Source organism: Nesoenas mayeri (genome assembly GCF_963082525.1).
Source record: "Nesoenas mayeri genome assembly, chromosome: 3".
Lineage (NCBI taxonomy): Eukaryota > Metazoa > Chordata > Aves > Columbiformes > Columbidae > Nesoenas > Nesoenas mayeri.
In genome coordinates, this window is record NC_137544.1 from 52,147,364 (window position 1) to 52,160,312 (window position 12,949).

At 40.5% G+C, this 12,949-nt stretch overlaps 1 protein-coding gene across 1 annotated transcript in view; it reads right to left on the reverse strand.

The window, feature by feature from the left end:
• Positions 1–2,107: 2,107 nt before the first annotated feature.
• CEP85L (centrosomal protein 85L) overlaps positions 2,108–12,949 on the reverse strand; it is a gene marked incomplete at both ends in the record, with an annotated part of 113,986 nt that continues 103,144 nt past the window's right edge. Inside the window, 7 exons of the mRNA XM_080341269.1 lie at positions 2,108–2,271; positions 3,681–3,894; positions 4,268–4,375; positions 9,880–9,930; positions 10,248–10,365; positions 12,063–12,217; positions 12,490–12,642. Of these exons, the coding sequence (XP_080197395.1) occupies positions 2,108–2,271; positions 3,681–3,894; positions 4,268–4,375; positions 9,880–9,930; positions 10,248–10,365; positions 12,063–12,217; positions 12,490–12,642 (963 nt within the window). The remainder of the gene's footprint in view (positions 2,272–3,680; positions 3,895–4,267; positions 4,376–9,879; positions 9,931–10,247; positions 10,366–12,062; positions 12,218–12,489; positions 12,643–12,949) is intronic.

Below are 12,949 nucleotides of genomic sequence, written 5' to 3' on the forward strand. Positions count from 1 at the left end.
TTATAGATACGTTTCTATCTAAGGAAATAATAACATGCAACTTAGGTGTTTCTTCTCTCCCTAATATTTCATTATCTGAAATGCTATTGTTGCACTCTGACAGACACGGATGCCATGGACAGGACACTGTTGCTTCCCTTCAGGGCCAAACCCCACAGACCGCACCAAAGGAACGAGCCCGGGCCCCTGTCACAAACGCCAACGCTGTCAGAGGCACAGGAAACTCTGCAAGCCCATGTGTGCAAAGATCCTTGTCTTCAGTTGTGCCCTAGTGTAGAAGCACACCCTCAAACCTACAGAAAGAGCACAGAAATTCAAAACAAAATGGCCTTGTTTTTTACCTTGAAGTAGAGACACTAAGCATTTTTCACTCGAGATTCCATCTAGACACTGGTTTAGTGCTCACAGAAGCTGAACAAGTCAGCTTAATCTATCTGAAAACACCATGTAGCAATAACATAAATAGTAACCCTATTTTTCACAAATTAGTCCATGTGTAGGTTCCGGATAGAGAAAACCGTCAAATAAATAAGTCCACATAGCTAAAAAAAATTAAATCACTAAATTATATATATAAAAAAATTGTAACTGTTTAACAATGAACAGAAAGCAAAACATCACCAAGTTAAAACTGGTAACCAGTCTACATTGCTATACAATTTTTTTTTCTAGTAACATAAAAATAATCAGAAAACCAAAGGTATTAACACTTTTGCCATGAAAATCTTACCCTAGAATTGACTTGGTTCTAACCGTTAAGCTTTCTCTGAGATTTCTGCTGTTACCCACACTATGGGTCAGTTGACTGACTTGCACATCCGTCATTTGTTAGTCACAGCCTTCTTTTAATACATTATATGTAACTGATGCACATAATTTCCTTAACGGTGGTATTTGAGAGTGGTTTTGCTGTTTGCAAGTTTTTGTTTCCTTCTGTTAAATACTATTTTACACCATACATAACTGTGCAGCTAACCTGCAGTGTTGTTCCAGGAAATTAGAAGCATTTATGTCATCTGTCCCACAGGAGTGGAACAGCACAGCCAAGTGACACTCACTGAATAAACTACAGAGCATGATCTTACTTTTTTAAACGGAATTGCTTCCTACATAAACAGAGAAATCAAGAATTCCCAAACAACGTGGAAAATTTTGCAGTCCTCAGATAACCAAGTACTTAATACTGCTAAGTGGAATCATTCTGTTATAAGACCTGATTTTGCCAAATGCTAAACACCCTGTTTGCAGCCTCAGCAGAGGCCTTCAGGGGTGGAACACAGACCAGCCACATTTTAAAATGGAGATGACATAAGGGAAAAATAAGGATGGTACAAATGCTAAAATACAGTATTTTTTTTTCCTGACAGCCACATACTATGCTGCAGTTTCATACCTTCCAGCTTATCTGGGTTTGTCACAAACTTCAACGTTATTGAAACTTCACACAGCAAATGCGAGAGTGCCTAAAACAATTTTATACGCCTATAATTTATGCACTTCATCTGCATAAAGGAGTTATAACTTGGTTTTCTTCCGCTATTGGGCGAACAAGCTAGACACCCACTGCTAAAAACATCTTTCCCATATCAAATTTTTTAGGCAACTTGAAGAGTGAATGCTCCTAGATTGTTCCAATTGCAGTTCCCAGAGTGAAGTGCAGTTGCAGAAGCCTCTGGCTTCACTGCATACAGCTCTAGGTCCTTCAACCCTCTGCTTTCATTTCAGAACACAGATAATTCCATACAAACCCTTGATGAACAAAAGGACTGAGAGGAGTAGCAGCACAGCTGTTTTGATACTCTGATTCCAGAAACCAGGTGAAGTAATAAAATGAGCCTTAATGAAGGAAGCAGAGCATCCAACTGAATCATTCTTCACAGCTTGTTCCTACATTCAGTAGTTTAAAGATTTCTTGTAGTTTGTACCACTCTGTTCAAACGATGACACTCTCCTCTCCACCAGACTCCCGAGATCCAATACACACAATTCTCAGAGAGATGCATGTGCGATGCTATTTGCAGTTCTCCGATATGGCTCCTTAATAGAAATGCAAAGACCTGTGACACAGCAGCATTTAATAAGTCATTTGCTACTAGATGAAATGTTGTCATTGAGTAATGCAGTTGTCCCCCATGTCCTGAGCGTAACGGTCCGACATTATAGTCCTTAATTCATCAATATCCTTTCGTAACTGACAAACGTCCAAGAGCTTCTTCGAAAGGGTTTCTGTGCTGTGGTAATTTTCATTCTCTTCGGCTGAACAGCTCAGCGCTGTGAAAAACAACACCTGAGGTTAAAGCTCTAGCAACCACCCCTTGTGAATATGTCAACTAGTCAGTCCCCCTTGAAATAAGGGGTAGGTCGCTTCAATTATATCAAGACAAATCGTCCTTTAGTGTGATGAAAAACCAACAAAATGTGGTATTGTGTGAAATTAACATCAATTCAGAGCCCATCACTGCACCTCTGAAAAACATGCTTTGCTGTTTGGACCAAGATCTAGACTTGCTGAAGTCCAACAGATCTCAACAACAGTGAAAAAGAACTGGCTTAGAACAGCCATTTTCTAGAGATTCTGGAGGTTTCCAGCCACTCAGAAGAGAGAGGTAGGAGTGCCTGGGAAATGGGGCCATGTAAGGTGATGAGATGGTGCTACAGATAAGCCGCACTATCCATCCCGCTGGCTGCTGATGGTCTTGTGGACTGTAAGACTGGCATTTGCTGCACTGCCCAGTAGGTTCAGAGAGTTACAGTGCAAATGAGTCTGTGTGGTGTGTAATAGCTCTTGCTGCACGGGACACTACACTTTTACCTTTCTACCTTCCAAAGGCCCAGTTCAGCAACGAGTCTGATTAATTCTGATTAACACCCAGAAAACAACATGATACATTCAGGTAAAAAAAAAGGTAATAGTTTAGTAAGCTTGTTAAAAGAAAAGACCTAACACCAACTCACTACACTGAAGCTTTGTCTGACTGGCCTTAAGAGTCTGTTTCTCATCTCCTGGTTCAGTTTAACACCTCAGCACATGCTGAAGACTAGATGTGCCATTAACAGCACTGGAGATGGACTTGCCCAGGACTAGGCTTATCTAATACATGCAGACACTCAACCCACCCTGAAACCAGACAGACACACATTCAAACAGGAGATGTATAGTCCCAGCACTTGACCCCAGGGGCTTTAAACCAAAAGCACGTGATGCAGCCACACCAGGCCTGCTTATGCCTCACCTCACAGTATCACACAGTATCACAGTATGTTTGGGATTGGAAGGGACCTCAAAAGATTATCTAGTCCAATGCCTCATAAAGAGGTTATAGAGCAGAACGCGTTTGACACTAAGCATCCGTGAACCCCCAGGGTGACAGCAGTGTGTCTCAGGAGGGATGGACACCTGGCTACACACCTCTCTTTTCTAGTAGGGTGGGTCCATATGGAAAGCCAGCTACCTTCTCTCCTGACATGACAAAGACCTGTGTCGTCACCTGCATTTAGCAGCCCAGGTCTACTAAAAGCCCAGCTTTTCCAGAGAGCTCCAGGAGTATGCTTCACACACAAGTTGCATATCAGGGGGGACACTGACCTGTCCAGCTGCCAGGTTTGAGCACCACTTAGCTAAACTGTTATTCCTGTGTGTCAAAACACTGTTAAGCATTGGAATGACAACAATCACTTACATCTGATTCCCAGCAGCAGGGAAAGGTTAGGCTCCTTGCCCTGAGCTCTCTGGGTGAGAATACTGCATAGTGCTTTCAAGTCGAACAAGCAATGGGACATCTCCTTGAACAACTGGTCTGCGACTGGCATCTTCTCAGACACTGGCTGCCTGGACTGCTCCATCTGCCGCATCTGCTCCTTCAGGGAAGCATTCTCTTCCATCAGTCTTTGGTTCTTTGTGAAAAGCAAACAGGAAAAAGCAAAAAGTTAGTCTGCAGCATGCACTGTAGAAGAATGTTTCCTGGTTCAAACCACAAACAATATCATTAAACATAATTAATTTCCATACATGTCATCAATACTTCTGTACCTTTCCAAAGCTCTTACTTGGCTGTCTAGTTCATGTTATCATTGCTTAGCAGCCTTCACTCTTGAAGCTCTCACTTCCTGAAGTAGGGATGGTATCTATTACATGGCTGCACAGCAGCCAGCATGGTTAAATACGTATTTAAGCTCACAGAGCCCTATCATGAGATGCTATAATCAATTTATAAGGTTCTTCCCAGCTGGTGTGGTCAGGGGTTGGGTTTTTAGAGTCTTTACTTACTTCGGAGAGAACTTTGTTTAACTGCTCTATATTCTTTTCTTTTTCTTCAAGATCATTTGTCATCTTCTGAACTACCAACTTTTCTTGCAGAAGCGTCTCTTGCATAGACTAAATGGAATGAAAACACAGGTAATGATTTAAAATTTTTGTACTTTATATTAGCATTGACAAAAAATGCACCCTCAATAACTTTCTAGAATTTCAGTTATTTATTGCTTTGTATTAATTCTTCATTATTTTCTACCATTTTCACCTGGTAATATTCAACTGTACCTCAACAGATCTCTGTATACTAAGACAGCTATTCCAAATATCAGTGAAACTCTTTAAATAAGCACTATCTGTTTAGAAACAAAAAGACTATGTATGCAAAGCATTCCTCCAATATGGAATACATGAAGTCGAAAATACCCAGGCAATATTGCTTATTCTAACAAAATTATTTCACTTTAAATAAGCAGCAAATTAATGACAGCTAAGCTTCATTTGTGCAATTCCAAGTTGTAAGTGAACATTTTTTTTGGCCTTTATTTTCCACAAAGACCGTGGTCAGACATTCCACAACCTTTCACAACACAGAACTCGCTTCCCCTTCTACACAGCTGAGAAGAAAGCCTTTGACAGTTGATGCAGAGCAGCAACCTCTTTAAAACCATCAACACACAAGATAAATCAGAACAGTCTACACAACTCTACTGTGCTGAAAAAACAACAGCAGGCAAAAAAGTAACTTATTTGTAGTTTATAGTATCATTTTTAACAGACACAATAATGACTAGTTTCTGTAATGAAAACAGCAGTAGGTTTCTAGGATGCTGTTTTACTTAAGTATTAGAGCTTTCCAGGACTGACTTCCAGATTAGTCACAAGCAGCAACAAATACCTGCTGCAACATGGAATCAGCTGCTGTCAATTCCCCAGTTTCCACCTACACAGTTGAAACTGAAAAATTCAGAGATATTTCCAAAGTGGATTTTTTTTTTAATGAATTCAGCGAGACCACAGGTGTCTTTGTTTTTAAAATCATTCATATTTATTCCACTAGTGGGCTTTTAGATCTGTAGATATGTCTTTCAAGGCCATCTGGCAAAATTCAGAAAGAGGGATATTCAAACCACTGTATCTGAATACTAATAACAATGAATAGTGATTAGATACACTCCCGACACTTTAAAACAGACAGATCCTTTCAGCTTTCACAAAGAAAAAAAAATCCTCTTTTGTCATTAATGGTATTACTCACAAATCCAATGTTGTGCTATCACAGTGCATATAAAGTGTCCTCCTAATTCCTAGCTCGGCACATTAATATATAAAACCTGTTGCCCGATTTCAATTATAAGATGCAAATCTGATCCCATCATGCTCAAAATACAGCTAGAGCACTGGTGAAAATGGTGCATGCCTTGGCACAGTTTGACTGTAACCTTCCACAGAGTGGGACCAGAGGCCATGATGGAGGGAGAAGAAGTTGCATTTGACTGATTTACAGAATGACACTGTCCCGGAAGAATGTTTTTTTCTTGAATCTCCGTAGGAACAATCTTAATGATAATTCTTCCAAAGTAGAGAACTGTCTCACAGGGAATTCTATATGGTAGCTTCAATAAAATGCTATAGAAAGATCAGTGTTGCTCTTTAGTAAGAGATACGTTTAAATTGTTGCCCTGTGACTCTGCAGCTTTATTCAAAGAAAGAAAAAAAATCCAAGCTCCCCACTTGACTGAACCACAGCAAATTGTGTCAACCTATGTTGGCTTTGGTGCCTTAGGAAAACAATTTGGCTTTGGAAAAGAAGCCAAATTTATTCTTGTGCAAGTTGCTCCTGAGATGTATGAAGAATGGAACTTTCAGGGCACCAGCACTGGGGGCTGTAGCACATAGGAGATGTCTATATAGAGGCCTGCCCTTTACCATGTATGTGGCCTACCACGTGGCCAAGAGACCATTTAATTGACTTGCCAGCTCTAAGAATTATTAGTGCTGACAAGAAGGCAGGAAGCAACAAGAGGCAAGGCTGGGCTGACAGCAAGTGGACTTTTCAATGGCCTGGCCACTGACTAAATTTCCCAACGCATTCGGGTCAACACCACAAACGCAGTGAGAAAAGCCAGTGCTTTTTCACACCCTTTGCACAACTGGAAAACAGTGGTGCTAAAACTGACATACTCAATAAGGACTAAAAAAATCCACACCTTATTTTCATGTAAGTAATAAGAATCAGTAGTCAGAGCCCAGAAATGACTGCTTGTTTTTAAAGCTGTTTTCACACACTTGACCTGCTTCTCAGTTCACCCCCACCGTGCCCTGCGAAAGGAAGAGCTGCGGTAACGTGCATCCTAAAGATAAGCTGTGCGAGAAGTCGCAGCTTCACACTCCAGCGGGAGGAAGGGGAGGAAGAACGAGGGCCCTGCCCCACGTCAGAGGAAACACTCGGGGCCGGGTGAGGGCAGGAAATAGCTCTGCTTCAGACATTTCCTTCGCTGTGCCTGCAGATGAGCTCGACCCACGGTGGCGTTAACCCATCTCCTTTAGTTTTGCTAAAAAACATTCCCTACTGAGAGAAATGGCCGTATTGAGTCAGACTGAAGGTTGCTCTTGCTGCGTGTCTGCAGCCAAACAGAAGATGCTTTGGGAAAAGGAGGAGAACAGGGCAATACAGTAACAACAGGTACCCAAAACACCCTCCCAGCTTCCAAGAATCTCCAAATTTTAAGAGTGTTTGATGTGCTTCTCTCCAGGGACACCCAGAGCCCCAGTCACATGTAACAATACGACCACTCCCACACTTCATGTTTGTGTCAATGCCAAACACTGAAGGTTTGACTGTGCAGCCCTTCTGTGTACCTGGTAAGGAATATAGGAAATATTGCCTTCCACAGTGTATTTTCAGAACTGCATCTGCTGCTAAATTTACATGAATGCGCAAACTACTCCAAAAACAATTTCTAGAATACTCCAAATAATGTGCACATGTTCAGCTCATGAGTTGTACCATCTAATAGGAACTACTGGAAGTGGAAATCAGTGTTTATTTCTAAAAGATACACCGAACTTCTGTCATCCTCTGCTACCATAAAGCTCAGAAAAAACACACATGCTTACCAGCCTGGCCAAGCCCACAGTGCTCTGATTTCCCAGTGCTCACACTGCTGTGAGTCCTTTGTACTTCACCCTTACTTTTTCCATACAATTTCCAAACTTACAATTTGGTGGCATTACTTCCAGCCTGTCACGGTTTGTGTTTATTGTGATGGACAGCATTGACAGATGTACTATGGGTAACACAGGCATTGTACAACCTGACTTATTTCTACTGTATTTTTCACACCAAACCTGTTTGTGATATCTACATTAACCACGTAAATACAGATGTTTTAAACACCATTCTCATCCATAATTTTTCTGAAGATGTGTTATATATGCAGCATGACATCTTGTCAAGACCAACCAGAATTTTAATCCCTCACACTCATAAGAACAAATCAACCAAGCAAAACCATACAAGGAAGACCAAAATCATTCCACTATGATTACAAGCAAATAGAAACTGCTATCTGAAACAGAATTTGTTTTCAGCTTGCAAGTTAAAAACAATGAACTAAAATACCTTCTCAAGAATAAGTTTACAACATGGCAGAAGATGGGGAATAAAATGAGATCTTCTGAGCTGAAGATAAATTGTATCTCTATGCTGATAAGGGATTTCTGTTTCTAATGAACTAATTTTCAATGCTTCCCAGGGAACAAATGTGGAAGGCAAGGGACATCAAGCATACAAAGAAGCTGCTGTAGTCTACAAGTAATTTGAGGGCTAATACCACTTTCAAATCTTTTCTGTCCTTATATAAAACACCTCAAAAGAGGAGAAGAGAAAATCCCAGATGACAGAACACCCCTCTGTTCACAGACTGTCACAACCACTCAGCATTTCCCAATCTCAGCTCCCTAAAGTCACTTCAAACTAAGCACACAAAACAGCCACCTGTGTAACATGCATGAAGATCGCTACTCTCAATATAAAGGTGACGGAGAGAAATAGATCAGAAAGTTTAGGAAATATGAAAATATTTAGGTTGGTGATAATACATTTAGGCAAGTTGTGCATATTTCTTATAAACACAACAAATACACACAGTATATCTGTAAATATTCTTAACTAAACTATGAAGTTCAATTTGAACTTTCTTTTTAAATTATGAAACATCAAAACCCGCATCTTCCTGTGGCACAACTTTTACACGTAACGGGCTGTTCTGTGAAAACATTTTAATTTGACAAATTTTGTCTTCCTAAAACAAATAGAAGCTTAAATCATTTTGCTTCTCAGTTAACAGATGCATGTTATGTTGCAACTTAAATTCCTCTACTGCTTCTCTACAGATGTATTTAATACATTTTAATTTAATTAAGCAAAAATATGGTTGTAGACAGGAATGAAGCCTGCTATTTACCTGTACAGTGGAGAAAGGACAAATTTAATGGTGGAAGATAATTTACTTTCAGCAGCTACAAATACGCAAACTTGGCTCCAGTGTGCAGAGTGAAATAAGAAAGCACATTCTCTTAGCCAGGAGTATGCAAGTAGTTCCCTGTCTCTTGGTTATTTGGGTTTGAGCTCCATAGAGTGCTCCCTTTCAGTTTGGAAGGAGCAGGCATTCAGTTGATTGTTTATTATGATTTTGTTGTTCTTCCAAACCTAATGTACACAGAGCCAATGCAGAAGCACCTTCTCAAAGGACAACCCTGTCACTTCAGTCTTTCTGGAGGGTGAGGAAGCCAAAAATGTGGAGATATGCCAATCTAGAAGAAGAACGCAGCTAGAATTAATTTAATTTGGCTTCAGGATTTGCTGAAAGCAGATGTTGGGTTTTTTTTAAATGCTCAGCTTTTTCTAGAGCATGTCATACCTTCTTCCCCATTACCTGTGTAACATTTCCTTTTCTCCACAACAAACTCCGGTCACTAAGTAACCTTCAAGCATCAGGAGCCTGTTGTGTTAATCTGATCCACGAAGCCACAACTGACTCCCAGCTGACAACCTCTGCTGTCTTGAAAAACCCTTGGCTCCAAGCTAGGTGCCCAAGACCCGCCAAGAGAGTTACGATATCAAAGTGAGTGATGTGTCAGAAAATAGTTCAACAGGGACCTGCTTAAACAACATGAAATGTGAAGCAGCACGATTTAGAAGGGCACCTGTCTCTACTAAAGATGTCAGCGGTGAAGCTCTTCATCAATACCACTTTTTGTATTTTGGAAGATCATCTGAAACCCAAAGTTGGATGGGAGGCTTCACTGTTACTTACAGAGGCAGTCTTCATACTTGAAACAGGCAGCTCTCATATGACATCCACTAGACCAGCAGAAGAAGGATGCCACATAGCAACAGTTTTTCACTTCGTGGTAAGTATTTGCAATGTGCTAAACCATACAAACATCAACAACATTTTAAGCCTCCAAAAAAAACACTGGTCAACTACAGGCCATAAGATTAAGTTCTTGGCATTTCTACCTTTGCTTCCTATTTGGGAAAAGGATGAAATTCTAATTTAGCAATGTTACCTTTATGAACGAAAACCAGAGTAAATAACAGAATGTACACACTTCCTTACCTGCATGTCTAAAAGCAGTCCGGCTATCTGATTTTGTTGATTGTCTATGACCTAGAATATAAAATTGAGCAATTTTAAAAGCCGCAATTTAGATGCTTTTTTAAAAAAATCACCTTATAGGTGTGTAGCCATAGATTTTTAAATGGGATCTTTGAAAATGTCAACGATAAGACAGAGTTTAACTCTGACAGAAGAGGAAATTCAAGCAAAATAAACACACTGAACAGAAACAGGTATTGAAAAGAAATTTCAATTAGCAACAAGGGTATAATTCTTTAGTGAGATATTTATTTCTAAAATAAAAAAAAATTAAAGAAATGCAGGACTCATGGTTAAAGATGTCCCCAGCAGATCATTTGCAGACTCACCTTACTGGCTTTCTCATTCTTTTCTTTGAGACATTCATTCTCGCTTTGAAGCTGTTTTGTGTCCAACATGGGAAGGCGAATACCATCTTCCAGGCATTTTTCTACTTTCTGCTGTAAACTGTCATTCAAGATGAAAGAAAAAGTAAATGCACTGACCGAAACAAAAACAGCTGTGTGTTCTAGTAAAAAATTAGAAAGTTGCACGATCTTCCAACCAGAACTGTAAAACCATATCAGGCTGAATCCAGCCTTATGAATGAGCAAACCAACAGGGGATGGATGATACTAAAGCCTAAACTACTGAAGTTACTGTGGCCCTGACAAGAAGAGATTCCTTCATGCAGGAATGGTCTCATGGGCCAGATTCTGTGCTGCATCTCCCAAAAGGCACAGCTTGAGCAGTATGGTATAGGGAGAGCAGGCAGAGGGGAGCAAAGAAAAGCTCTGTGGTGTTCACAGCTGCTCTGTGCTCCTGTGGGTGGCAAAGCCAGCACCAGCACAGATCAGAGGAGTCTTTAAACCTCTCAAAATTACCAGAGCTTCAAAATCAGACTGTCTCACTGTGGCATATACAGCTCAACCCAGAGTCCAGAACCAGAGGTTGCACTGAGGACTGGTGGCCTGTCCTTCATGCCCCCTGTGACGTGTAAGGGGGCGCTTGCACACACTCCTGCCAGCTGCTCCCACACAAGGGCACAACCTTCAGACCCTCTGTAGCTCAACTCAAGCTCCTCTGTGTAGCCAGAGCCTTTGCCTGCTCACCCGCTCTCAGAAAGGAAATACATTTTATTAGTGTTAATCTTGCTGTCTAATTTAGAAACCAGAGGCCATCTCAGTTATTTGTAGGCTTTCAAAAAAGACAAAATGATCCTGTTCTAGATTATGACGGCAGGAAGAAAAAAGGCCTTTCATTGGTAAGATGGAAACAATGCATCAACAATTTGGCTGGCAAGGTGTCCCAACCAGCTTGCCTTTCATCATGGAAACACTTTCAGACTCCTGTGGCATGCACCTTCATCCAATGGACGGACAGTGAACTGTAGTAACAACCACATAAATTATCAAAACTGATTCCCTCCTGCTTCACCCCCCCCTTTTTCAAAAATAAGCATTTAAGTAGCTCTCCTGATCTACAATGTACCATAGTAACAGTGTCTCCATGTCTCATCTGGAATCTTCCCGTGGATATCTATCCCATTTGTTTTTTCATAGTTACGCAAGTTCAATGACAGCAGATTAGCTACAGCTAAATCTCTCTGTAAATACCGCCACCCTCAGTGAAAAGGTAAAAAACAGCTATAATTTATCAAAATGTTGACTCTTCCCCGATACACCCATCAGCTAATATCCAAGGAGCTTTTCCACAGCTTCTGCAGGATTAGTTATCAAATACAAGTGCTGACAGCTTCTATACAATGCTGCACACATTTATTCTATATTTTATCTGGAAGTGCTTTCAGACTCCTGCGGCATGCCCCTTCATCCAATGGAGGGACAGTGAACTGTAGTAACAACTGCATAAATTATCAAAACTGATTCCCTCCTATAATGCCATTGCATGTGTCCCGTATCTTTAAAAAAAGATAGTAGAGTGTCCTAGGGCCACTATTCTCTGTGTTATTACTTGCGACTTGACACAAATCAAAATCTTACCGGGTTTCCTATTGTACTACATTGTCATTCTGCACAGTAACAGATTTATGCCATGAAAAATCATCAGCATTGTAATAGATTAAGCATGTAAATAACATTAGGTCTTGACACTGGGTGGGAAACACATCCGTTTCAGGGCACAGCCCAAGCAGCTGTTCGTACCTCTGTACTGTTGTGACCAGCTCTTTTTCTTTTTTCTTCTGACACACCAGTTGCAATTCTCTCTCTCTGCACTGCGATCGGGCCTCTGCGAGCTTCTTTTCCAACTCAGTCATAGTTTCTTGAAGTTCCTTATTCTTCTCTTCTAGAATTTGCAGCTAACACAGGTTACATTAGTCAGACACGATGTCACATTAGCAGGTCTTGCAGCAGGCCACAGCCTTGCAGTTACCTTCTGTCTAATCTTGGTCCTATTTCACTTATCTGAGTATGAGAATCCCTAATAGCTACAGTGCTTTCTAAAACATTGAAATACTTCTCTTCCTAAACAGATGGGGAAAAATATGTGTTGAAACAATAAGATCTGACAACAGCTATTAGGTAGTTTACTTGTATTTTTAAAATGTAAACCAAACTCCCTTTACCTTACCTGTTTAGTCTGCCCTTCTATATCATCCAGCGTTGGTAGGTCAGCCAGATATTTTTCTAAGGTTTCAATTCGTCTTTGTTTTTCTTTGTTTTGCTCAGACTCTTTCTGGTATTTCTTTTTCAGGCTATTGATAAATCGGTCTCTAGTTTTAAGCTAGAAGAAAGCAAGAGTAAATGTTTTACAATTACAGTGAAAAATAGACCTGCTTTAGAAGCAGATGCTGATCAGCCTTCAAGAATTGTACTCTCAGTTGCATGAAATGGTTGGTTACTGCAGAAAACAAAACCAAAGAATGATTAATCCCAGCAGCATTAAGTCACTGACCCACACATGACTTCAAAGCACAGTTCCTTCACCTCTGCCCAGAACACTCCATGTACCTTGTGATATAAAAACATTACAATTCAATAGTTTAAATATTCTTTATTTTTTCACCAGTAGGGAAGTTCACACGCAACAA